General features: G+C 45.1%; 1 protein-coding gene across 8 annotated transcripts in view; it reads left to right on the top strand.

Annotated features, from left to right (window-relative positions):
- Positions 1-25,174, top strand: part of LOC124000085 (RNA binding protein fox-1 homolog 3-like) — a 458,756-nt gene that overhangs the window by 394,255 nt on the left and 39,327 nt on the right. For all 8 annotated transcript variants that reach the window (XM_046306204.1, XM_046306199.1, XM_046306207.1 and 5 more), the window contains 2 exons: positions 9,477-9,728; positions 24,734-24,877. In XM_046306204.1, coding sequence (XP_046162160.1) covers positions 9,477-9,728; positions 24,734-24,877 — 396 coding nt within the window. The remainder of the gene's footprint in view (positions 1-9,476; positions 9,729-24,733; positions 24,878-25,174) is intronic.

Below are 25,174 nucleotides of genomic sequence, written 5' to 3' on the forward strand. Positions count from 1 at the left end.
AATAAATTGGGTGAATTTTGGCCCATTCCGCAAATCAAATCAAATCAAATCGTATTTGTCACATACACATGGTTAGCAGATGTTAATGCGAGTGTAGTGAAATGCTTGTGCTGCTAGTTCCAACAATGCAGTAATACCCAACAAGTAATCTAGCCAACAATACCAAAACTAATACCTTATAGACACAATTGTAAGGGGATAAAGAATTTGTACATAAAGATATATGAAAGAGTGATGGTACAGAGCGGCATAGGCAAGATACAGTGGATGGTATCGAGTACAGTATATACATATGAGATGAGTATGTAAACAAAGTGGCATAGTTAAAGTGGATAGTGATACATGTATTACATAAAGATGCAGTAGATGATATAGAGTACAGTATATACGTATACATATGAGATGAATAATGTAGGGTATGTAAACATTATATTAGGTAGCATGGTTAAAGTGGCTAGTGATATATTTTACATCATTTCCCATCAATTCCCATTATTAAAGTGGCTGGAGTTGAGTCAGTGTGTTGGCAGCAGCCACTCAATGTTAGTGGTGGCTGTTTAACAGTCTGATGGCCTTGAGATAGAAGCTGTTTTTCAGTCTCTCGGTCCCAGCTTTGATGCACCTGTACTGACCTTGCTTTCTGGATGATAGCGGGGTGAACAGGCAGTGGCTCGGGTGGTTGTTGTCCTTGATGATCTTTATGGCCTTCCTGTGACATCGGGTGGTGTAGGTGTCCTGGAGGGCAGTTAGTTTGCCCCCGGTGATGCGTTGTGCAGACCTCACTACCCTCTGGAGAGCCTTATGGTTGTGGGCGGAGCAGTTGCCGTACCAGGCGGTGATACAGCCCGACAGGATGCTCTCGATTGTGCATCTGTAGAAGTTTGTGAGTGCTTTTGGTGACAAGCCAAATTTGGTCAGCCTCCTGAGGTTGAAGAGGCGCTGCTGCGCCTTCTTCACGATGCTGTCTGTGTGGGTGGACCAATTCAGTTTGTCTGTGATGTGTACGCCGAGGAACTTAAAATTTACTACCCTCTCCACTACTGTTCCATCGATGTGGATAGGTGGGTGTTCCCTCTGCTGTTTCCTGAAGTCCACAATCATCTCCTTAGTTTTGTTGACGTTGAGTGTGAGGTTATTTTCCTGACACCACACTCCGAGGGCCCTCACCTCCTCCCTGTAGGCCGTCTCGTCGTTGTTGGTAATCAAGCCTACCATTGTTGTGTCGTCCGCAAACTTGATGATTGAGTTGGAGGCGTGCGTGGCCACGCAGTCGTGGGTGAACAGGGAGTACAGGAGAGGGCTTAGAACGCACCCTTGTGGGGCCCCAGTGTTGAGGATCAGCGAGGTGGAGATGTTGTTGCCTACCCTCACCACCTGGGGGGCGGCCCGTCAGGAAGTCCAGTACCCAGTTGCACGGGGCGGGGTCGAGACCCAGGGTCTCGAGCTTGATGATGAGCTTGGAGGGCACTATGGTGTTAAATGCCGAGCTGTAGTCGATGAACAGCATTCTCACATAGGTATTCCTCTTGTCCAGATGGGTTAGGGCACTGTGCAGTGTGGTTGAGATTGCATCGTCTGTGGACCTATTTGGGTGGTAAGCAAATTGGAGTGGGTCTAGGGTGTCAGGTAGGGTGGAGGTGATATGGTCCTTGACTAGTCTCTCAAAGCACTTCATGATGACGGAAGTGAGTGCTACGAGGCGGTAGTCGTTTAGCTCAGTTACCTTCGCTTTCTTGGGAACAGGAACAATGGTGGCCCTCTTGAAGCATGTGGGAACAACAGACTGGGATTGATTGAATATGTCCGTAAACACACCAGCCAGCTGGTCTGCGCATGCTCTGAGGGCGCGGCTGGGGATGCCGTCTGGGCCTGCAGCCTTGCGAGGGTTGACACCTTTAAATGTTTTCCTCACGTCGGCTGCAGTGAAGGAGAGTCCGCATGTTTTGGTTGCGGGCCGTGTCAGTGGCACTGTATTGTCCTCAAAGCGGGCAAAAAAGTTATTTAGTCTGCCTGGGAGCAAGACATCCTGGTCCGTGACGGGGCTGGTTTTCTTTTTGTAATCCGTGATTGACTGTAGACCCTGCCACATACCTCTTGTGTCTGAGCCGTTGAATTGAGATTCTACTTTGTCTCTATACTGACGCTTAGCTTGTTTGATTGCCTTGCGGAGGGAATAGCTACACTGTTTGTATTCGGTCATGTTTCCGGTCACCTTGCCCTGATTAAAAGCAGTGGTTCACGCTTTCAGTTTCACGCGAATGCTGCCATCAATCCACGGTTTCTGGTTTGGGAATGTTTTAACCGTTGCTATGGGAACGACATCTTCAACGCACGTTCTAATGAACTCGCTCACCGAATCAGCGTATTCGTCAATGTTGTTGTTTGATGCAAGACGAAACATATCCCAGTCCACATGATGGAAGCAGTCTTGGAGTGTGGAATCAGATTGGTCGGACCAGCGTTGAACAGACCTCAGCGTGGGAGTTTCTTGTTTTAGTTTCTGTCTGTAGGCAGGGATCAACAAAATGGAGTCGTGGTCAGTTTTTCCGAAAGGAGAGCGGGGCAGGGCCTTATATGCGTTGCGGAAGTTAGAATAGCAATGATCCAAGGTTTTTCCAGCCCTGGTTGCGCAATCGATATGCTGATACAATTTAGGGAGTCTTGTTTTCAGATTATCCTTGTTAAAATCCCCAGCTACAATGAATGCAGCCTCAGGATAAATGGATTCCAGTTTGCAAAGAGTCAAATAAAGTTTGTTCAGAGCCATCGATGTGTCTGCTTGGGGGGGAATATATACGGCTGTGATTATAATCAAAGAGAATTCCCTTGGTAGATAATGCGGTCGACATTTGATTGTGAGGAATTCTAAATCAGGTGAACAGAAGGACTTGAGTTCCTGTATGTTGTTGTGGCCACACCACGTCTCGTTAACCATGAAGCATACGCCCACGCCCCTCTTCTTACCAGAAAGATGTTTGTTTCTGTCGGCGCGATGCATGGAGAAACCAGCTGGCTGCACCGACTCCGATAGTGTCTCTCCAGTGAGCCATGTTTCCGTGAAGCAAAGAACGTTACAGTCTCTGATGTCCCTCTAGAATGCTACCCTTGCTCGGATTTCATCAACCTTGTTGTCAAGAGACTGGACATTGGCGAGAAGAATGCTAGGGAGTGGTGCACGATGTGCCCGTCTCCGGAGTCTGACCAGAAGACCGCTTCGTTTCCACCTTTTACAAAGTTGTTTTTTTGGGTCGCCGGCTGGGATCCATTCCGTTGTCCTGGGTGAAAGGCAGAACACAGGATCCACTTCGCGAAAGTCATATTCTTGGTCGTATTCATGGTGTGTTGATGCTGCTCTTATATTCAGTAGTTCTTCTCGACTATATGTAATGAAACCTAAGATGACCTGGGGTACCAATGTAAGAAATAACACGTAAAAAAAAAAACTGCATAGTTTCCTAGGAACGCGAAGCGAGGCGCCAATCTCTGTCGGCGCCGGACAGAGCTGGTGTAACCAAATCAGGTTTGTAGGCCTCCTTGCTCGCACACGCCTTTTCAGTTCTGTCCACAAATTATCTATATGATTGAGGTCAGGGCTTTGTGATGGCCACTCCAATACCTTGACTTTGTTGTCCTTAAGCCATTTTGGAAGTACTTTGGAAGTATGGTTGGGGTCATTGTCCATTTGGAAGACCCATTTGCGACCAAGCTTTAACTTCCTGACTGATGTCTTGAGATGTTGCTTCAATCTATTTTGTGAAGTGCACTAGTCTCTCCTGCAGGAAAGCACCCCCACAACATGATGCTGCCACCCCTGTGCTTCACGGTTGGGATGGTATTCTTCGGCTTGCAAGCCTCCCCTTTTCTACTCCAAACATAACGATGGTCATTATGGCCAAACAGTTCTATTTGTGTTTCATCAGACCAGAGGACATTTCTCCAAAAAGTACAATCTTTGTCCCCATGTGCAGTTGAAAGCCGTAGTCTGGCTTTTTATGGTGGTTTTGGAACCGTGGCTTCTTCCTTGCTGAGCGGCCTTTCAGGTTATGTTGGTATAGGGCTTGTTTTACTGTGGGTATAGATACTTTTGAACCTGTTTCCTCCAGCATCTTCACAAGATCCTTTGCTGTTGTTCTGGGATTGATTTGCACTTTTCGCACCAAAGTACGTTAATCTCTAGGAGACAGAATGCGTATCCTTCCTGAGCAGTATGATGGCTGCGTGGTCCCATGGTGTTTATACTTCCGTACGATTGTTTGTAAAAGTGAACGTGGTACCTTCAGGTGTTGCTCCCAATGATGAACCAGACTTGTGGAGATCTACAATTTTTTTCTGAGGTCTTGGCTGATTTCTTTTGATTTTCCCATGATGTCAAGCAAACAGGCACTGAGTTTGAAGTTTGGCCTTGAAATACATCCACAGGTACACCTTCAATTGACTCAAATTATGTCAATTAGCCTATCAGAAGCTTCTAAAGCCATGACATCATTTCTTGGACTTTTCCAAGCTGTTTAACCTCTCTAGGGTATGTGGGACGCTAGCGTCCCATCTGGCCAACATCCAGTGAGGTTGCAGAGCGTCAAATTAAAATACAGAAATACTCATTATAAAAATTCAGAAAACAAAACATATTTTACATAGATTTAAAGATTAACTTCTTGTGAATCCAACATCAGTGTCAGATTTTTAAAATGCTTTACGACGAAAGCATACCTTACGATTATTTGAGAACATAGCCCAGTTGACAAATTATTACAAACAGTAACCAGCCAAGCAGAAGTGATACAAAACTCAGAAATAGAGATAAAATTAATCCCTTACCTTTGATGATCTTCATGCACTCAGAAGACATTCATTTACTCAATAAATGTTTTCTGATAAAGTCTCTTTATATCCAAAAACCTTTTTTCTGATAAAGTCTCTTTATATCCAAAAACCATTTTGTTCACGCGTTTTCTTCAGTAATCCACAGGCTCAAACGCAGTCAAAACAGGCAGATAAAAAAATATCAATTGTATCCGTAAAGTTCATAGAAACATGTCAAACGATGTTTATATTCATTTCGCAGGTTGTTTTTAGGCCAAATATTTCAACCGGACAATAACGTCGTCAATATAAAAGGTAAACAAGAAATGCACTCTCTCGGGATTGCGCATGAAAAAGCTCTGTGACACCTCAGGATCCACTCATTCAGACTGGTCTTACTCCCTCTTACTCCCTCATTTATAAGAATCTAGTGGAAGGCATAGTGGAAGGCATAGGAACTGCAAATTGAGTCCTAAGTCAATGGATACTGTAATGGCATTGAATAGAAAACTACAAAAACAAAAACAAAAATACTTGCAGGTTTGCGCCTGCCAAATCAGTTCTGTTATACCTCACAGACACTATTTGAACAGTTTTGGAAACTTGAGTGTTTTCTATCTAAATCTACCAGTTATATGCATATCATATCTTCTGGGCTCGAGTAGCAGGCCGTTTAATTTGGGCATGCTTTTCATCCAAAATTCCGAATGCTGCCCCCTACCCTAGAGAAGTTAAAGGCACAGTCAACTTCGTGTATGTAAACTTATGACCCACTGGAATTGCGATACAGTGAATTATAAGTGAAATAATCTGTCTGTAAACAATTGTTGGAAAAATGTCTTGTGTTATGCACAAAGTAGATGTGGAGTGACTGAAAACGAGTTTTAATGACTCCAACCTAAGTGTATTTAAACTTCCGAATTCAACTGTATGTATGTATGTATGTATGTGTGTATGTATGTATGTATGTATGTATGTATGTATGTATGTATGTATGTATGTATGTATGTATGTATGTATGTATGTATGTATGTATGTATGTATGTATGTATGCATGTATGTATGTATGTATGTATGTATGTATGTATGTATGTATGTATGTATGTATGTATGTATGTATGTATGTATGTATGTATGTATGTATGTATGTATGTATGTATGTATGAATATATGTGTATATGTATGAATGTGTATGTATGTATATGTATTTGTGTATGTATGTGTATGTATTTATGTGTATAGATATATATATATATTTACACCCAAAATATATAAGGGACTGGAAATGATGCAGACAATTACATTGATGGAAGCAACAATCTATCTGCAAAATTAAAGCTGATCCACCCCCTAAAAAACAAGACAAAACTCATGAGTCTGAGTGGCTGACTCGGTGTGTCTAAGTGAAAGCCATAATGCTGCCCACTCCATCACACGTCCATAGCTGATATCATCAATGGCTCCCATTTGAGTGATTTCCCCCTGGATTCAATGCAACCCAATTAATCACCTACTGTCTTTAGCCTTAGCTTTACCCTCTGACCTCCAATGCACAGTACAGGAACTGACACCACTCTGCTGATATGAGTTCTCCCCAGCTACTGTATGTGCTCAGCCCTTCTCTGCCTGGCCTACCTCAGAGAGCAAGTCCCCAGCAGGTTAGCTGAAGAGGATGAGAGATTGTTGGCCACTGGCCAAGAACTCTACCCACGGTATCCATGGAGATGAAATGGAGCTTCCGTCATCAAAAGAGCTAACTCCAGTTAGCAGTTACAGTAGCATCACTCTCAACCTGTTCATTGCCCTGTGTTTCTCTCTAGACGAGCAGGTCTGGAAGTCCAAGCCATTTGGGCCTGCCCAACCTCCTCGCCCCCCTGCACCTTAGACAGGGCTGCCTAATGCTGACTGTAAAAACAAAAACCCTGCTACCAAAAGTGATTTTGTTAAGTAAGGGTTTCAATCGAATTTTACACTGGGAGAGTGCTTAACATTAAAGAGAGTGTTTTTTGTTGTGCTCTTCTGTAGTAGGGGTTGAGGTGTAAAGGAGAGAGAGACAGTGAGAGAGAGAGAGGTGGGAGTAAGAGATAGCGTGAGCGAGAGAGAGATAGGAGATCGATACAGACTGGGCGTTCTGTCTGGATTCCTGTATTCCCCCTGGACCTGTCGATGGAGGAGGGGTTAGCTAACTCCCACCGTCTGGCCTTGTGCGGGGGCGCTGAATTACCACGGTGGGACCTGCTCGTCCATCGTTAACACGCCTGCAGGTGGACGAACACCGCCTGCCGCCCGGGGCCTCATAACACCACACAAACAACTAGGAGCAGTTTCTCTCCGGCCATAACTTAACGTCTCCCCGTCAGAGCCGTGAGAGATGGGAGAGATGGGAACTGCAACCTGCGCCTGGGAGCATTATGGTTGATATGGTGTGGGGGTTTTCATCAGGCACTGTGGATTATCACTAGCTAAAAGGATGTGCGGTCACAGCGGGACCAGCGCTGCTGATTTGCATGTGCCCTTTTTTCTCTTTAGTTCATTTCCAGTTGAATAACTTGTTTGTCACATACATCAGAGAGAAGGGGAAGATCATACAAAAGCCAGAGTTACTTTGTGTTTCACTAATGAGCCCCGTTCTCTACTCACACCCATAGACCCCCACTCCTTGCTTTTGGTTTGCTGCCCTTTGAAACAGTGCTGTGGTGCTGTATAGTGCAGTACAACACTTTGTTGCTGCATCTCTCTCTACCTCTCTCTGTCTCTCTCTCTCTTTCGCTCTCCCTCCCAGCTTCAGGCTGTTACCAATTGTTGTGTGTCACATGGCTTTGTTTCAGTCCCATGTCCTTGTTTTATGCTCCAAGAACAATAGGCATGACACAAGTACTCTGGTACTCTGTGCCTCGCCATGTCTAACAGAATCCTCTAATGTAGCCTTGATCTCCCATATGGTGTGAAAACTGTTTCTCATACATGCCTTGTTGTCATCTGGACTGATGTTATACCACTATGTGAAAGGTCTCAGCTGCTGCTGTGCCATGAGAAGCTTCCGTTTTTAGGTAGCTAACCAGCCCCCTTCCTTGAAGTGGGTGCTTAAAAGTTTAAAATTGCCGACATCAAGAGTCGACTTGAATAAGGATGCCCTGCAATGCAAGTGGGTTATATAACGCCATGACTAGAGGGAGATGAAAAGTAGAGCACAGGGGGAGAGATTTAAAAAGTTTCAGCACGAAGAGGGAGGGAAGAAAGAGACGGGGGGAGCGAGAGCAGAGGTAAGGAGAGAGAGATTTAGGTAGGCAGGGTAGGTGAGGTCACGGAGGTGTTGAGGGCCCAGGCCTTGAGACTGTGGCCTCTCTTGAAGCTGGTCAATCCTCCTCATCTCTCAAGGCTGAAGGGCCTTTCTTTTTTCATTTAGATAATGGAGGCATTTCCTTAACTGGCCAAGTGGTTTGGACTGTGGTTTGTTTGGCAACACGTCAGTGTATCATTGTTTCCAAAACATTTACAGCGCTGGGCGCTATGCTGCACAGCTCCCCTCCCTCATTAAAGCACAGGCCTCCTCTCCTCCTCCAGCCCAACTAGCTACGGCTGTCTGTGGAAGCCTGCAACATAGAGCCCAAACAGCAATGCACACAAGTGAGAAAAAAGGAATAAAAAGCATTTATCTCTCCTCTCTCCATCCCTAGCCAGTTAAGGCTTGGAGGAGACAGAAACTTCTCTATCTGTTTACTGTTATTGTTTTTCCCCTTACCCATAAGCCTCTTTGTCTTCTCTTATCGGAGGAGTTATGCGTTCAGCTCTTGTGATCTGTATCTTCAAATTTGATTGGGGATATTTGGTGGGAATGTGTTATTGGATTCTGCCGGTATTGTCTCACCTTTTTTAAAACACAGTTGTTGGGTTTTTAATGTAGAGGTGTGGTATCTGTTCCAGCAGGGCTCAGTGTGGTAGAACAATAAGACATGCTCTCCTCTAGTCCTACCATTGCTTTGCTTAACAATGTGCACCAGCCAGAAAAGTCCATTAATTCAACAGCTCATCATCTTAAGCGCCCACACGAGAGAAAGGGTTTGCAAAGCGCCTGCCACGTCTCTACCAGCCATCTGTCACTTAAGTCACTCAGGAGCACAGAGACAGAACAAGACGAGTAGGACAGAATGAAAGAGGGATATGAGTGAGGGAGGGGGTGAGGACAGGACAGATATATTAAGTAAGATGCAGGTAGTAGGTGTTCAAAGCAGAAAAGTGGAACACAGAAAGGAATCGTCTGCTCCTATAACCGACCTGTCATTTGAATCAAAGGCTCTAATCAAAATTGTATCAATTAATTGATCTTTCCTCTTGCGCTTTGAGTGCAATTGAGTTTCCTCCTCGCTCCTGCCCCACCACCAGAGAGCTGTGCTCTACACACCATAAACTATGTTCATTAATAATGATCAAGGAATCCTCTAATCTGGGGTGAAATATGATATGATAGCTATTTCCCTGAGATACTTAGTTTGCAGGACAACTCTTCATCTCCCCAGCTACTTCCAAAGCACAGGGGAAACCAGCATGCTTTCATGCTGCGTTGTTCTTTAGTACTACTAACAACGTACTCCGCTGTTCTAACAATGTAACTTTAATCACAAGTGATGTGGAACAATGAATGTAACACTGTCTTCTCCTCTTTGTCTTAATAGGGTAACCAAGAGGCCACCAACCCCCCAGAAGCCATGGCCCAGCCGTACACGACTGCCCAGTACCCGCCTCCCCCACAGAATGGCATCCCAGCCGAGTTTGCGGCACCCCACCCCCTCCCCACGCAGGACTACACCGGGCAGAACAGGGTGCCCGAGCATGCCATGACCCTCTACACCCCCACACAGACGCACAGTGAGCCGCCGGGCACCGACAACAACACGCCCGCCATCACCGCCAACACGACTGTACCGGTCAGTACCGCTCAACAATACAACACACACCTGGCATTATCTTAAATTAGGTTGATGACCGGAGGTGTTTAAGGAACCTCATTACCAGTAGGGTTGCTAATAAAGGCTTGGGAGCAGGAAGGGATGGAATATTACATATGACGGTCATAAGGTTGTGCCTCGGCTCGTTAGGTTAGGCATCGTTAACGTTACACAACTACCCAGAGTGTACAAGGGTGCAGGAGTAGACTGTGATGTCAGCAAATACATGAAGATGTCAAAGCGTGGAGCTGATTCTGCGTGAGTTGGAGTTGATTGAACTTAACTGGAAACGTTGTGGCGAAATCAAAGTGCATTTTTGAGAAGCCGGGCTCTCTGGAAATCGTGGAAACCTGAAGGATTTTATTTATTTCCGAACGTGTGATTCAACATGCTGTACACATGAATCATTTAGGCTCTGTGAAAGGGGGACAAGCCCTCCCCCTGATCCATTTGGTTGTGGAGTTAGTGGAAAGGAGAGGAGGGAAAGTTGCACTCTATGCCTGCAGGGGCCTGGGCTAGGCCAGCCAAAAAGCCCTGCCTAATTGGTCAAATTAACTAATTAGCTGTAAATGTATATAAACCTCTGAGAATGTCCCTCAACATATTGCACTGCCTCCTGAGGAGCAGCCGCTAAGCCAGGATTATCCACAGACACTTACTCTGAGTTAAATATGGGGAATTCAGCAAACAGCTATTTTACCATAGTAGAATATGTCAAATTCACCATACTGACAGCTATTATACCACAGTAGAATATGTCAAATTCACCATACTGACAGCTATTTTACCATAGTAGAATATGTCAAATTCACCATACTGACAGCTATTATACCACAGTAGAATATGTCAAATTCATCATACTGACAGCTATTTTACCATAGTAAAATATGTCAAATTCACCATACTGACAGCTATTTTACCATAGTAAAATATGTCAAATTCACCATACTGACAGCTATTTTACCATAGTAGAATATGTCAAATTCACCATACTGACAGCTATTATACCATAGTAAAATATGTCAAATTCACCATACTGACTGCTATTTTACCATAGTAGAATATGTCAAATTCACCATACTGACAGCTATTTTACCATAGTAGAATATGTCAAATTCACCATACTGACTGCTATTTTACCATAGTAGAATATGTCAAATTCACCATACTGACAGCTATTTTACCATAGTAAAATATGTCAAATTCACCATACTGACTGCTATTTTACCATAGTAGAATATGTCAAATTCACCATACTGACAGCTATTTTACCATTTTAGAAATTTAAAATACTATGCAGCTGTTCCTCCACAGTAAAATATGTTTAGTTCAGCATATTACATCACCATTTTTCCATTGTAGTTAAAACATCTTGAATTCAACCGTGCTGTTATTTTTACACTATTTGATATGTCAAATACTGAATATTACACAGCTACTTTCCGTAGTTAAATATATAAAATTCTACATATAACAGCTAGTTTTTGTCATGGTTAAATATGTTTGGCATTTCAGCATTTGAGAGTTCAGCATTCTCAGCAGCCTACACTTTGGACCAATAGGACAGAGCAAACACTATAGCGATGTATACATAATATATTTCATATATAAAATATGCCATAACCTGGGATAAACCCTTTCTGTGGTTGAGGATCAGAGAGGAGGATTTAGCTGAAGTCTCCCTCTCTCTAACTCTTGACAATACCAGCGGGAGAAAATGTGACTTTAGTCTGGCCTTTCTTCCTTTCCTCCCTCTCTTCCTCTCTTCCTCTCACATGAAAACACTTGCTGGGAGAGGTCAGCTGGGGGTCAAGGCGGCCCCCCCTGAGGGATTCAATTCACCCATAAAAAACATTGTTAACAACTCCATTTTCCTAACCATAGAATCACTGAAGCACCATGGATAATGGGTGGAGAAATCAGCTGTGATTTACAGGTACAGATATAGCAAGGCCATGTGTATAACTGTAGCATTACTCTGTGATGAAATCATGTTTCATTTGAAGACGTGTGTGACTCAGTCGTCATGGCTGACTCTTATTGGCAGCTACACAGATACACTGTGTTCAGTGAGTAAGGAGACTTTGCAGGAGGTTCCACTCCCCTGCTCAGAACCCTGCCGTGTCGCTGCCTCTCATTCCCCCACGCCACTCACTTCTCCTCTCGCCATTTTATATTTCATTTCATCTGTCCACCCGCTGTGAAGAAAGCCAAGTGACGTGGCCATGGAGAGATGAGAGGCAGCCCTGATTTCCTTCACGGCTCCCTCCCCCCCTCTCGCTCACTATCTTTCTTTCTCTCCCTTTCCCTCCCTTTCTTTTCCCCACTCTCTCTTTCTCTCTATACCCATCTCTCTCCTTCTCTCTCCATCTCACCCTGCCAGTGAGGAGAGAGGGATCAGATCAGTGGGCTGTAAACAGAGTGGCTGGCTAATCCCTGGGGCCGCTGGTGTAGGGGAGCACTCCCCACCGTTGTGCCCCCCACCGCCACTGCTGCTCCTCGCTGCGCTCCCCTGCTTTAATGACCCAGCCTGTTTGCTTTGGGTGCCACAGAAGGGCGCGGGTGTCTTTGATTAGGACACCCTGCAGAAACACAGATTGGGGAGCAGATCAGCACTCACTGGGCTCCCACTCCTCAGTGCTTTACTATGGCCGTCTCGGAAAACTTATAGACTTTAAAAGAGTCATGAGGAAAAGAGAATGAAATGTATGGATTCTGTGTGAATTCCCGGGCGGAGGGTTGGCAGTGTGTGTTTAATGAGGGATTGCCTCTCCTCTCTCTCCTCATCTCTTCAGTCAGTCAGTCCTCCTCTACTCATTTAAGTCATTACATTACTCCAGGGAGGTGCTGTTGTCCAGACTCAGACCTCTGGGGCCTGCTGTGTGACTCCCATGTTCAAACGACACTCACATGAAAGCTGGTGACTTGAGGATAGAAAGAGGCAGTCAAACTTTCTCAAAATCCTCAGAGAGAGAGAGAATGGGACTGTAGAAAGGGTCTGCCAGTAACTTCTGTTTAAAAAAAGCGGAGCTCGTTATCTAGCAAGCGCCATTCAAATAGTCCAAGGTTGGGATTGGATTTCATGAGTTATCATTCTTTTTATTCAGATAACAAATTAAGGCAGTGTCGTTAGGACTGCACTTAATTCCAGATTTTTCAATGTCTGTGTCAGCTGCATGAGGACTATACAAAGTGGATTCTGGGAGCTTGTGATAACACAGAAACAGACACATGGCCTATACATATGCAGACACACATACAGTTCAAGCACATGGAAGAGCATGCACACTCACTCACTCAGACAATCTCAGAGAGATTTTGCGATTCGCAAGAGATTCAAGAGATTCTATATGACCCAGTTAAAGGGGATGTCTGTGTTATCTATATGAATAGCAGACCAGGGGAGGGAGGAGGGGAGGGATGGAGGAGGGGCTCTACTCTACCTCTCTCTCACCCACTGCTATTTCAGGTGACTGAAGAAGGGATTTGTTTACAGGTTCTTTAGAGAAGAGGAGACAAACAATGGAGGATTAGGTGGGGATGCATTAAAGGAAGGTATTATAATTATTGTGAGCGATGACTCGGTATCCCCCCCCCCCACTTAATCGGATGTAATCTACCTGCTTGGCGGCGTTCCAATCAGATAGTTTCAATTAAGTGCTTGTAATGCCACTGAGAGGAGGGGGAATGTGCTGAGCACAGCACTTTGAAAGTGATTTCCAAATAACGGTGAGGGAGTCTGTTAGAGGAATGAATGAACAGGAAGCAGGGTGGGTGACTCTCCGCCCGAGATGACAGCTACGCTTGGCGGGGACAGTAGCGGCAGGTGGCGGGTGATGCCTGGGGTTGCATCAGCCTCCCTCCCTCGCCATAACTGTGACAGCAACTGCCAGTTCGGTAAAGTGCCACTCCTATGGCAAGATTATTCAACTGGGGGGTCCCGTGGAAATATATATTTTTTATTTTTTTATTAAGTGGATCCCCCCCCAATGTTTTTATGAATATCGCTAACAAGAGTAGAATAAACACATGTTGTATTATATACATACTGTAGAACAGATGAGAATAACATATTTCTAATGATGTCAACATTATTCTTCAACTTCTTCAAATATTGAGCAAATTACACTCATTGGAGTATCTGACATAGGCTCTGAAACAGCACCTGTGAATAGACTACCACTGTGGGAAGTGCCGCTGGCTGCTGGAAAGCCTTCTTGACTTGGACATTCATTTTTACCAACACATGGCTAACCTTTGTTTAACCAGATAAACAGCTGCTCTTAGCGAAAATGAGTTTGGAGTTACCTTTCTAACTAACAGGCTATGTTAGAGTTATTGATTTGATTTATTAGGATCCCCATTAGCCGACGTTGACAGCTAGTCTTACTGGGGTAACATATCAACAAGACATTACAAACAAAAGACTTTACAAGTTACATACATTTAAAAACATGAACATGTAGTGTGTGTAAAAACATGAACATGTAGTGTGTGTGTAACAACATGAACATGTAGTGTGTGTGTAAAACATGAACATGTAGTGTGTGTGTAAAAACATGAACATGTAGTCTGTGTGTAAAAACATGAACATGTAGTGTGTGTAAAAACATGAACATGTAGTGTGTGTGTAAAACATGAACATGTAGTGTGTGTGTAAAACATGAACATGTAGTGTGTGTGTAAAAACATGAACATGTAGTGTGTGTGTAAAACATGAACATGTAGTGTGTGTAAAACATGAACATGTAGTGTGTGTAAAACATGAACATGTAGTGTGTGTGTAAAACATGAACATGTAGTGTGTGTGTAAAACATGAACATGTAGTGTGTGTGTAAAACATGAACATGTAGTGTGTGTAAAAACATGAACATGTAGTGTGTGTGTAAAACATGAACATGTAGTGTGTGTAAAAACATGAACATGTAGTGTGTGTAAAAACATGAACATGTAGTGTGTGTGTAAAACATGAACATGTAGTGTGTGTAAAAACATGAACATGTAGTGTGTGTAAAACATGAACATGTAGTGTGTGTAAAACATGAACATGTAGTGTGTGTGTAAAACATGAACATGTAGTCTGTGTGTAAAAACATGACCATGTAGTCTGTGTGTAAAAACATGAACATGTAGTGTGTGTGTAAAACATGAACATGTAGTGTGTGTGTAAAACATGAACATGTAGTCTGTGTGTAAAAACATGAACATGTAGTCTGTGTGTAAAAACATGAACATGTAGTGTGTGTATAAAACATGAACATGTAGTCTGTGTGTAAAAACATGAACATGTAGTCTGTGTGTAAAAACATGAACATGTAGTGTGTATGTAAAAACATGAACATGTAGTGTGTGTGTAAAACATGAACATGTAGTGTGTGTGTAAAAACATGAACATGTAGTGTGTATGTAAAAACATGAACATGTAGTGTGTGTGTAAAACATGAACACGTAGTGTGTGTGTAAAACATGAACATGTAGTGTGTGTGTAAAACATGAACATGTAGTCTGTGTGTAAAAACATGAACATGTAGTCTGTGTGTAAAAACATGAACATGTAGTGTGTGTAAAAACATGAACATGTAGTGTGTGTGTAAAAACATGAACATGTAGTGTGTGTGTAAAAACATGAACATGTAGTGTGTGTGTAAAAACATGAACACGTAGTGTGTGTGTAAAACATGAACATGTAGTGTGTGTGTAAAACATGAACATGTAGTGTGTGTGTAAAACATGAACATGTAGTGTGTGTAAAAACATGAACATGTAGTGTGTGTAAAAACATGAACACGTAGTGTGTGTAAAAACATGAACATGTAGTGTGTGTAAAAACATGAACATGTAGTGTGTGTGTAAAACATGAACATGTAGTGTGTGTAAAAACATGAACATGTAGTGTGTGTAAAACATGAACATGTAGTGTGTGTAAAACATGAACATGTAGTGTGTGTGTAAAACATGAACATGTAGTCTGTGTGTAAAAACATGAACATGTAGTCTGTGTGTAAAAACATGAACATGTAGTGTGTATGTAAAAACATGAACATGTAGTGTGTGTGTAAAACATGAACATGTAGTGTGTGTGTAAAACATGAACATGTAGTCTGTGTGTAAAAACATGAACATGTAGTCTGTGTGTAAAAACATGAACATGTAGTCTGTGTGTAAAAACATGAACATGTAGTGTGTATGTAAAAACATGAACATGTAGTGTGTGTGTAAAACATGAACATGTAGTGTGTGTATAAAACATGAACATGTAGTCTGTGTGTAAAAACATGAACATGTAGTCTGTGTGTAAAAACATGAACATGTAGTGTGTATGTAAAAACATGAACACGTAGTGTGTGTAAAACATGAACATGTAGTGTGTGTAAAACATGAACATGTAGTGTGTGTGTAAAACATGAACATGTAGTGTGTGTAAAAACATGAACATGTAGTGTGTGTAAAAACATGAACATGTAGTCTGTGTGTAAAAACATGAACATGTAGTGTGTGTGTAAAACATGAACATGTAGTGTGTGTGTAAAACATGAACATGTAGTGTGTGTGTAAAACATGAACATGTAGTCTGTGTGTAAAACATGAACATGTAGTCTGTGTGTAAAAACATGAACATGTAGTCTGTGTGTAAAAACATGAACATGTAGTGTGTGTAAAAACATGAACATGTAGTGTGTGTAAAACATGAACATGTAGTGTGTGTAAAAACATGAACATGTAGTGTGTGTGTAAAAACATGAACACGTAGTGTGTGTGTAAAACATGAACATGTAGTGTGTGTGTAAAACATGAACATGTAGTCTGTGTGTAAAAACATGGCCACGTAGTGTGTGTGTAAAACATGAACATGTAGTGTGTGTGTAAAACATGAACATGTAGTGTGTGTAAAAACATGAACATGTAGTGTGTGTGTAAAACATGAACATGTAGTGTGTGTGTAAAACATGAACATGTAGTGTGTGTGTAAAACATGAATATGTAGTGTGTGTAAAACATGAACATGTAGTGTGTGTGTAAAACATGAACATGTAGTGTGTGTAAAACATGAATATGTAGTGTGTGTATAAAAACATGAACATGTAGTGTGTGTGTAAAAACATGAACATGTAGTCTGTGTATACATTTACATGTTACATTTAAGTCATTTAGCAGACGCTCTTATCCAGGGCGACTTACAAATTGGTGCATTCACCTTATGACATCCAGTGGAACAGTCACTTTACAATAGTGCATCTAAATCTTAAAGGGGGGGGGTGAGAGGGATTACTTATCCTATCCTAGGTATTCCTTAAAGAGGTGGGGTTTCAGGTGTCTCCGGAAGGTGGTGATTGACTCCGCTGTCCTGGCGTCGTGAGGGAGTTTGTTCCACCATTGGGGGGCCAGAGCAGCGAACAGTTTTGACTGGGCTGAGCGGGAGCTGTACTTCCTCAGTGGTAGGGAGGCGAGCAGGCCAGAGGTGGATGAACGCAGTGCCCTTGTTTGGGTGTAGGGCCTGATCAGAGCCTGGAGGTACTGAGGTGCCGTTCCCCTCACAGCTCCGTAGGCAAGCACCATGGTCTTGTAGCGGATGCGAGCTTCAACTGGAAGCCAGTGGAGAGAACGGAGGAGCGGGGTGACGTGAGAGAACTTGGGAAGGTTGAACACCAGACGGCTGCGGCGTTCTGGATGAGTTGAAGGGGTTTAATGGCACAGGCAGGGAGCCCAGCCAACAGCGAGTTGCAGTAATCCAGACGGGAGATGACAAGTGCCTGGATTAGGACCTGCGCCGCTTCCTGTGTGAGGCAGGGTCGTACTCTGCGGATGTTGTAGAGCATGAACCTACAGGAACGGGCCACCGCCTTGATGTTGGTTGAGAACGACAGGGTGTTGTCCAGGATCACGCCAAGGTTCTTAGCGCTTTGGGAGGAGGACACAATGGAGTTGTCAACCGTGATGGCGAGATCATGGAACGGGCAGTCCTTCCCGGGAGGAAGAGCAGCTCCGTCTTGCCGAGGTTCAGCTTGAGGTGGTGATCCGTCATCCACACTGATATGTCTGCCAGACATGCAGAGATGCGATTCGCCACCTGGTCATCAGAAGGGGGAAAGGAGAAGATTAATTGTGTGTCATCTGCATAGCAATGATAGGAGAGACCATGTGAGGTTATGACAGAGCCAAGTGACTTGGTGTATAGCGAGAATAGGAGAGGGCCTAGAACAGAGCCCTGGGGGACACCAGTGGTGAGAGCGCGTGGTGAGGAGACAGATTCTCGCCATGCCACCTGGTAGGAGCGACCTGTCAGGTAGGACGCAATCCAAGCGTGGGCCGCGCCGGAGATGCCCAACTCGGAGAGGGTGGAGAGGAGGATCTGATGGTTCACAGTATCGAAGGCAGCCGATAGATCTAGAAGTATGAGAGCAGAGGAGAGAGAGTTAGCTTTAGCAGTGCGGAGCGCCTCCGTGATACAGAGGAGAGCAGTCTCAGTTGAATGACTAGTCTTGAAACCTGACTGATTTGGATCAAGAAGGTCATTCAGAGAGAGATAGCGGGAGAGCTGGCCAAGGATGGCACGTTCAAGAGTTTTGGAGAGAAAAGAAAGAAGGGATACTGGTCTGTAATTGTTGACATCGGAGGGATCGAGTGTAGGTTTTTTCAGAAGGGGTGCAACTCTCGCTCTCTTGAAGACGGAAGGGACGTAGCCAGCGGTCAGGGATGAGTTGATGAGCGAGGTGAGGTAAGGGAGAAGGTCTCCGGAAATGGTCTGGAGAAGAGAGGAGGGGATAGGGTCAAGCGGGCAGGTTGTTGGGCGGCCGGCCGTCACAAGAAGCGAGATTTCATCTGGAGAGAGAGGGGAGAAAGAGGTCAGAGCACAGGGTAGGGCAGTGTGAGCAGAACCAGCGGTGTCGTTTGACTTAGCAAACGAGGATCGGATGTCGTCGACATTCTTTTCAAAATGGTTGACGAAGTCATCTGCAGAGAGGGAGGAGGGGGGAGGGGGAGGAGGATTCAGGAGGGATGAGAAGGTGGCAAAGAGCTTCCTAGGGTTAGAGGCAGATGCTTGGAATTTAGAGTGGTAGAAAGTGGCTTTAGCAGCAGAGACAGAGGAGGAAAATGTAGAGAGGAGGGAGTGAAAGGATGCCAGGTCCGCAGGGAGGCGAGTTTTCCTCCATTTCCGCTCGGCTGCCCGGAGCCCTGTTCTGTGAGCTCGCAATGAGTCATCGAGCCACGGAGGGGGTGGGGAGGACCGAGCCGGCCTGGAGGATAGGGGACATAGAGAGTCAAAGGATGCAGAGAGGGAGGAGAGGAGGGTTGAGGAGGCAGATTCAGGAGATAGGTTGGAGAAGTTTTGAGCAGAGGGAAGAGATGATAGGATGGAAGAGGAGAGAGTAGCGGGGGAGAGAGAGCGAAGGTTGGGACGGCGCGATACCATCCGAGTAGGGGCAGTGTGGGAGGTGTTGGATGAGAGCGAGAGGGAAAAGGATACAAGGTAGTGGTCGGAGACTTGGAGGGGATTTGCAATGAGGTTAGTGGAAGAACAGCATCTAGTAAAGATGAGGTCGAGCGTATTGCCTGCCTTGTGAGTAGGGGGGGGAAGGTGAGAGGGTGAGGTCAAAAGAGAGAGGAGTGGAAAGAAGGAGGCAGAGAGGAATGAGTCAAAGGTAGACGTGGGGAGGTTAAAGTCGCCCAGAACTGTGAGAGGTGAGCCGTCCTCAGGAAAGGAGCTTATCAAGGCATCAAGCTCATTGATGAACTCTCCGAGGAACCTGGAGGGCGATAAATGATAAGGATGTTAAGCTTGAAAGGGCTGGTAACTGTGACAGCATGGAATTCAAAGGAGGCGATAGACAGATGGGTAAGGGGAGAAAGAGAGAATGACCACTTGGGAGAGATGAGGATCCCGGCGCCACCACCCCGCTGACCAGAAGCTCTCGGGTGTGCGAGAACACGTGGGCGGACGAAGAGAGAGCAGTAGGAGTAGCAGTGTTGTCTGTGGTGATCCATGTTTCCGTCAGTGCCAAGAAGTCGAGGGACTGGAGGGAGGCATAGGCTGAGATGAACTCTGCCTGGTTGGCCGCAGATCGGCAGTTCCAGAGGCTACCGGAGACCTGGAACTCCACGTGGGTCGTGCGCGCTGGGACCACCAGATTAGGGTGGCCGCGGCCACGCGGTGTGGAGCGTTTGTATGGTCTGTGCAGAGAGGAGAGAACAAGGATAGACAGACACATAGTTGACAGGCTACAGAAGAGGCTACGCTAATGCAAAGGAGATTGGAATGACAAGTGGACTACACATCTCGAATGTTCAGAAAGTTAAGCTTACGTAGCAAGAATCTTATTGACTAAAATTATTAAAATGATACAGTACTGCTGAAGTAGGCTAGCTGGCAGTGGGTGCGTTGTTGACACTACACTAATCAAGTCGTTCCGTTGAGTGTAATAGTTTCGACAGTGCAGCTATTCGGGGGCTAGCTGGCTAGCTAGCAGTGTTGTTTACGTTACGTTGCGTTAAAAGAACGACAATAGCTGGCTAGCTAACCTAGCATGAACATGAACATGAACATGTAGTGTGTGTGTAAAACATGAACATGTAGTGTGTGTGTAAAACATGAACATGTAGTGTGTGTGTAAAACATGAATATGTAGTGTGTGTGTAAAAACATGAGCATGTAGTGTGTGTAAAAACATGAGCATGTAGTGTGTGTGTAAAAACATGAACATGTAGTGTGTGTAAAAACATGAACATGTAGCGTGTGTGTAAAAACATGAACATGTAGTGTGTGTAAAAACATGAACATGTAGTGTGTGTAAAAACATGAACATGTAGTGTGTGTAAAAACATGAACATGTAGTGTGTGTAAAAACATGAACATGTAGTGTGTGTAAAAACATGAACATATAGTGTGTGTAAAAACATGAACATGTAGTGTGTGTAAAAACATGAACATGTAGTGTGTGTAAAAACATGAACATATAGTGTGTGTAAAAACATGAACATATCGTTTGTTTGTGTGTGTGTGTGTGTGTGTGTGTGTGTGTGTGTGTGTGTGTGTGTGTGTGTGTGTGTGTGTGTGTGTGTGTGTGTGTGTGTGTGTGTGTGTGTGTGTGTGTGTGTGTGTGTGTGTGTGTGTGTGTGTGTGTGTGTGTGTGTGCATCTATCAGTTACACATACAGTACATGTCAGTACATACATACAACAAGTTTACACACAAGAGTTTACACTTCCTCTTCCAATTATAATGTGAGGAGGTCAAAATACCAAATGTATTCATTTTAAAATGTTGATAACTTTTCCTTTCCATTAACATTCACCGGATGATAAGACAAGATGTCTTTGCTAATGTGTGATGGGTATTGCCGGTTGCCTGGGAGGGAATCCCTGGGCAAGAAAAGGTTGAAGACCCCTGTCATATGGTAATGCACATGTCATTATTTTACACTGTAACCATCTCACCTTCTCCCAACCAGCCTGGATCCAGATGATCCCTCAGGAGAAGCAATGGAGAGACAAGGGCACTAAACTCACTGGCAGAAACACAGAGATCCACAGATGGAGTCTGGGTTAAATAGCTGTAGGTGTATGAGTGCCAGTCGTATTTACCTCTAGTCAGTATGGATCTGAAGGTTTGCTAACACACAGCTAGAGGACCCCATGATAAGAAGCCAGTAGCTAAGCTGGAGGACAGGACAGTGAGTCAGTCGTTGTGCAGTCTGGTAGCATACGGTAAAGGTTGATAGAGTCATGTGTGACCGATGAAACAGATTGACCCGCGGTCCCAAGTGCCTTGTCACCCTCCACAGTAGTCTGGCATCTGTCTGCCGTGTGTCACCTTGGTACCCAACATGGCTACTCAGGCTATTAACCTCTAGCACAGGAGGACATGGCACACTGATGACCCCTTCCTCCCTTTTCACTTGGTCACCTGCCACTCCACCCCTCCACTACTCTACCAGTCTGATACTGGAGCTAGCTAGCCCTGCTCACCCCTCCACTAGTCTACCAGTCTGATACTGGAGCTAACTAGCCCAGCTCACTCCTCCACTAATCTACCAGTCTGATACTGGAGCTAGCTAGCCCTGCTCACCCCTCCACAAGTCTACCAGTTTGATACTGGAGCTAACTAGCCCAGCTCACCCCTCCACTACTCTACCAGTCTGATACTGGAACTAGCTAGCCCAGCTCACCCTTCCACTATTCTACCAGTCTGTTACTGGAGTTAGCTCGCCCAGCTCACCCCTCCACTACTCTACCAGTCCAGTCTGATACTGGAACTAGCTAGCCCAGCTCACCCCTCCACTACTCTACCAGTCTGATACTGGAACTAGCTAGCCCAGCTCACCCTTCCACTACTCTACCAGTATGATACTGGAGGTAGCTAGCCCAGCTCACCCCTCCACTACTCTACCAGTCTGATACTGGAACTAGCTATCCCTGCTCACCCCTGCACTACTCTACCAGCCTGATACTGGAGCTAGCTAGCCCAGCTCACCCCTACACTACTCTACCAGTCTGATACTGGAACTAGCTAGCCCAGCTCTACCCTTACACTACTCTACCAGTCTGATACTGGAGCTAGCCCAGCTCACCCCTCCACTACTCTACCAGTATGATACTGGAGGTAGCTAGCCCAGCTCACCCCTCCACTACTCTACCAGTCTGATACTGGAACTAGCTAGCCCTGCTCACCCCTGCACTACTCTACCAGCCTGATACTGGAGCTAGCTAGCCCCGCTCACCCCTGCACTACTCTACCAGCCTGATACTGGAGCTAGCTAGCCCAGCTCACCCCTACACTACTCTACCAGTCTGATACTGGAGCTAGCCCAGCTCACCCCTTACACTACTCTACCAGTCTGATACTGGAGCTAGCCCAGCTCACCCCTCCACTACTCTACCAGTATGATACTGGAGGTAGCTAGCCCAGCTCACCCCTCCACTACTCTACCAGTCTGATACTGGAACTAGCTAGCCCTGCTCACCCCTGCACTACTCTACCAGCCTGATACTGGAGCTAGCTAGCCCAGCTCACCCCTACACTACTCTACCAGTCTGATACTGGAACTAGCTTGCCCAGCTCCACCCTTACACTACTCTACCAGTCTGATACTGGAGCTAGCTAGCCCAGCTCCCCCCTCCACTACTCTACCAGTCTGATACTGGAACTAGCTAGCCCAGCTCACCCCTACACTACTCTACCAGTCTGATACTGGAGCTAGCCCAGCTCACCCCTACACTACTCTACCAGTCTGATACTGGAGCTAGCCCAGCTCCCCCCTCCACTACTCTACCAGTCTGATACTGGAACTAGCTAGCCCAGCTCACCCCTACACTACTCTACCAGTCTGATACTGGAGCTAGCCCAGCTCACCCCTCCACCACTCTACCAGTCTGATACTGGAACTAGCTAGCCCAGCTCACCCCTACACTACTCTACCAGTCTGATACTGGAGCTAGCCCAGCTCACCCCTCCACTACTCTACCAGTCTGATACTGGAACTAGCTAGCCCAGCTCACCCCTACACTGGCTCCTGTGCCCTTCTCCACATGATAACCTCTGAACATGACTAAACATCACTGAACGTCACTGAACACAAGGCTTTCAGACCTTCCGTCACCAATGTGCCCTACCTGGATGGCTGGAGGGGAGACTAAGTGGGACCTTGAATCAAACAACTGTCAGTGTTAACAATGTATGTCACCATCTCCGAATGGGCCATAAAAGCAAATAAATGAGGGCCATTACAGTGGAGATTGTGATTATGATAATGAGAATAATAAAGGCGATCATCATTACGATCATGATGATAATGATAATACTGTGATGATGAATTATAATGAATAAATCCCTAGCCCATTTCCTAAATGGTGGGATATGTATCACCCAGGGGCCTGCAGCCACCCGACGGCCTTGGAGCAGGGAGCAGGTTATTAGATGGTGGAGAGAGAGGTGTGTGTGTGTGTGTGTGTGTGTGTGTGTGTGTGTGTGTGTGTGTGTGTGTGTGTGTGTGTGTGTGTGCGTGCGTGCGTGCGTGCGTGCGTGCGTGCGTGCGTGCGTGCGTGCGTGCGTGCGTGTACTCGGGGGGTGTCTGTGTATGTGACTCCAGCCAGCCCTGTGTAGTATGGAGTGTTTTCCATTGCTCAAAGAGCACATCCCTGGGGACCTTGGAGTTTACATATCATATTCAAACAGCTTTTGTACTCCCTCTCAATCTAACCAGTCCTCGCTCCCTATTTCACTCCTCTCTCTTTTTCTTTCTCTCTCTTTCCCCCCCCACCTCTCATAGTTTTTTCATTTATTTCATAATGCCAGAAGTGTCTACAAGAGGTCTTGGTTTTAATTTTGGTAAACACATTTAAATGATGGAATTTGTTGTTATGCAGACAGAGTTGGTCCCTAATGATCCTTCCATGGAGAGGGTAAATGGTTCTGATGACCAGTGAAGGTTTTTACAGAAAACAAATCTTGTGAAACCCTCTCCATCTAAAACTGGGTCGGTTTGAGTAAACAAGCCAGCAGCCATGTTGAAATTCATCACTCTTGTCTGAGAATGAACTAAGTGGGATTTGTCATAGACATCAGACATGTCATTTATATCACAATGTCAGCACTGCATTCGCATAATGATGGAGTCGACAACGTAGGAGCTCTGGGCCTCTGTGCAAACAACACCAATAATGTGCCTCAAGTCTAGATGTGTCAGAAGCGCTAGAATCTATATCCATGCCTTTCTGTCAAACCCCTCAATCTTTCTTTCTTGTGGCTCCAGAAGCTAAGTGCAAGAGATTAATAAGTGGATTTGTAATGCATGACCTCAGGTCTTAAACCATAATTCATCAGCTGTTTAGCGTTTTCTGCTTCTCAGATTGAAAAATAGCAGACGCTAAGTAAGTTAGTTAGCCGGTCCCCCTCTGTCTCTCTTCCCCCTCACCATGTGACCCGGAGGTACAGTAGTATGATCTAATGAGCTGCTTGTGTCTTTCTGCTGTTGTTTCCCTCTGGCAGACAGATGACGTGACGCAATCAGAGGTCTCCCTGCAGCTCCAGCTGCAGCTCTCAGACTCCTCGGAGAAGCAGCAGCCCAAGAGGTTACATGTCTCCAACATCCCCTTCCGCTTCCGTGACCCCGACCTGCGGCAAATGTTTGGGGTGAGCTCCCTTCCATCTCCCTGAACTCACTGGGGGAAACCATTCTTTACCCACCCACACATATAATGGTACCTGCCTGGAGTGTGTATTGTCGCTCTCTCTCTCTAGAAAGTCCAGACACACATTAATCCTGATCCCAGAACAGGTGTACTCTCTTTTCCCTGAAAGTGTAACCTCTCTGTCTCGCATTTCACACCAGTCCTTAAAATTAACACAACAAAAAAAGTATATAATTATAATGGCTCCGAATCAGGATCATTGCCAAAAATCTAATTTGAATGTTGCACGCTAATTTAG

The sequence above is a fragment of the Oncorhynchus gorbuscha genome, linkage group LG16 (assembly GCF_021184085.1).
Source record: "Oncorhynchus gorbuscha isolate QuinsamMale2020 ecotype Even-year linkage group LG16, OgorEven_v1.0, whole genome shotgun sequence".
NCBI classification, from domain to species: domain Eukaryota; kingdom Metazoa; phylum Chordata; class Actinopteri; order Salmoniformes; family Salmonidae; genus Oncorhynchus; species Oncorhynchus gorbuscha.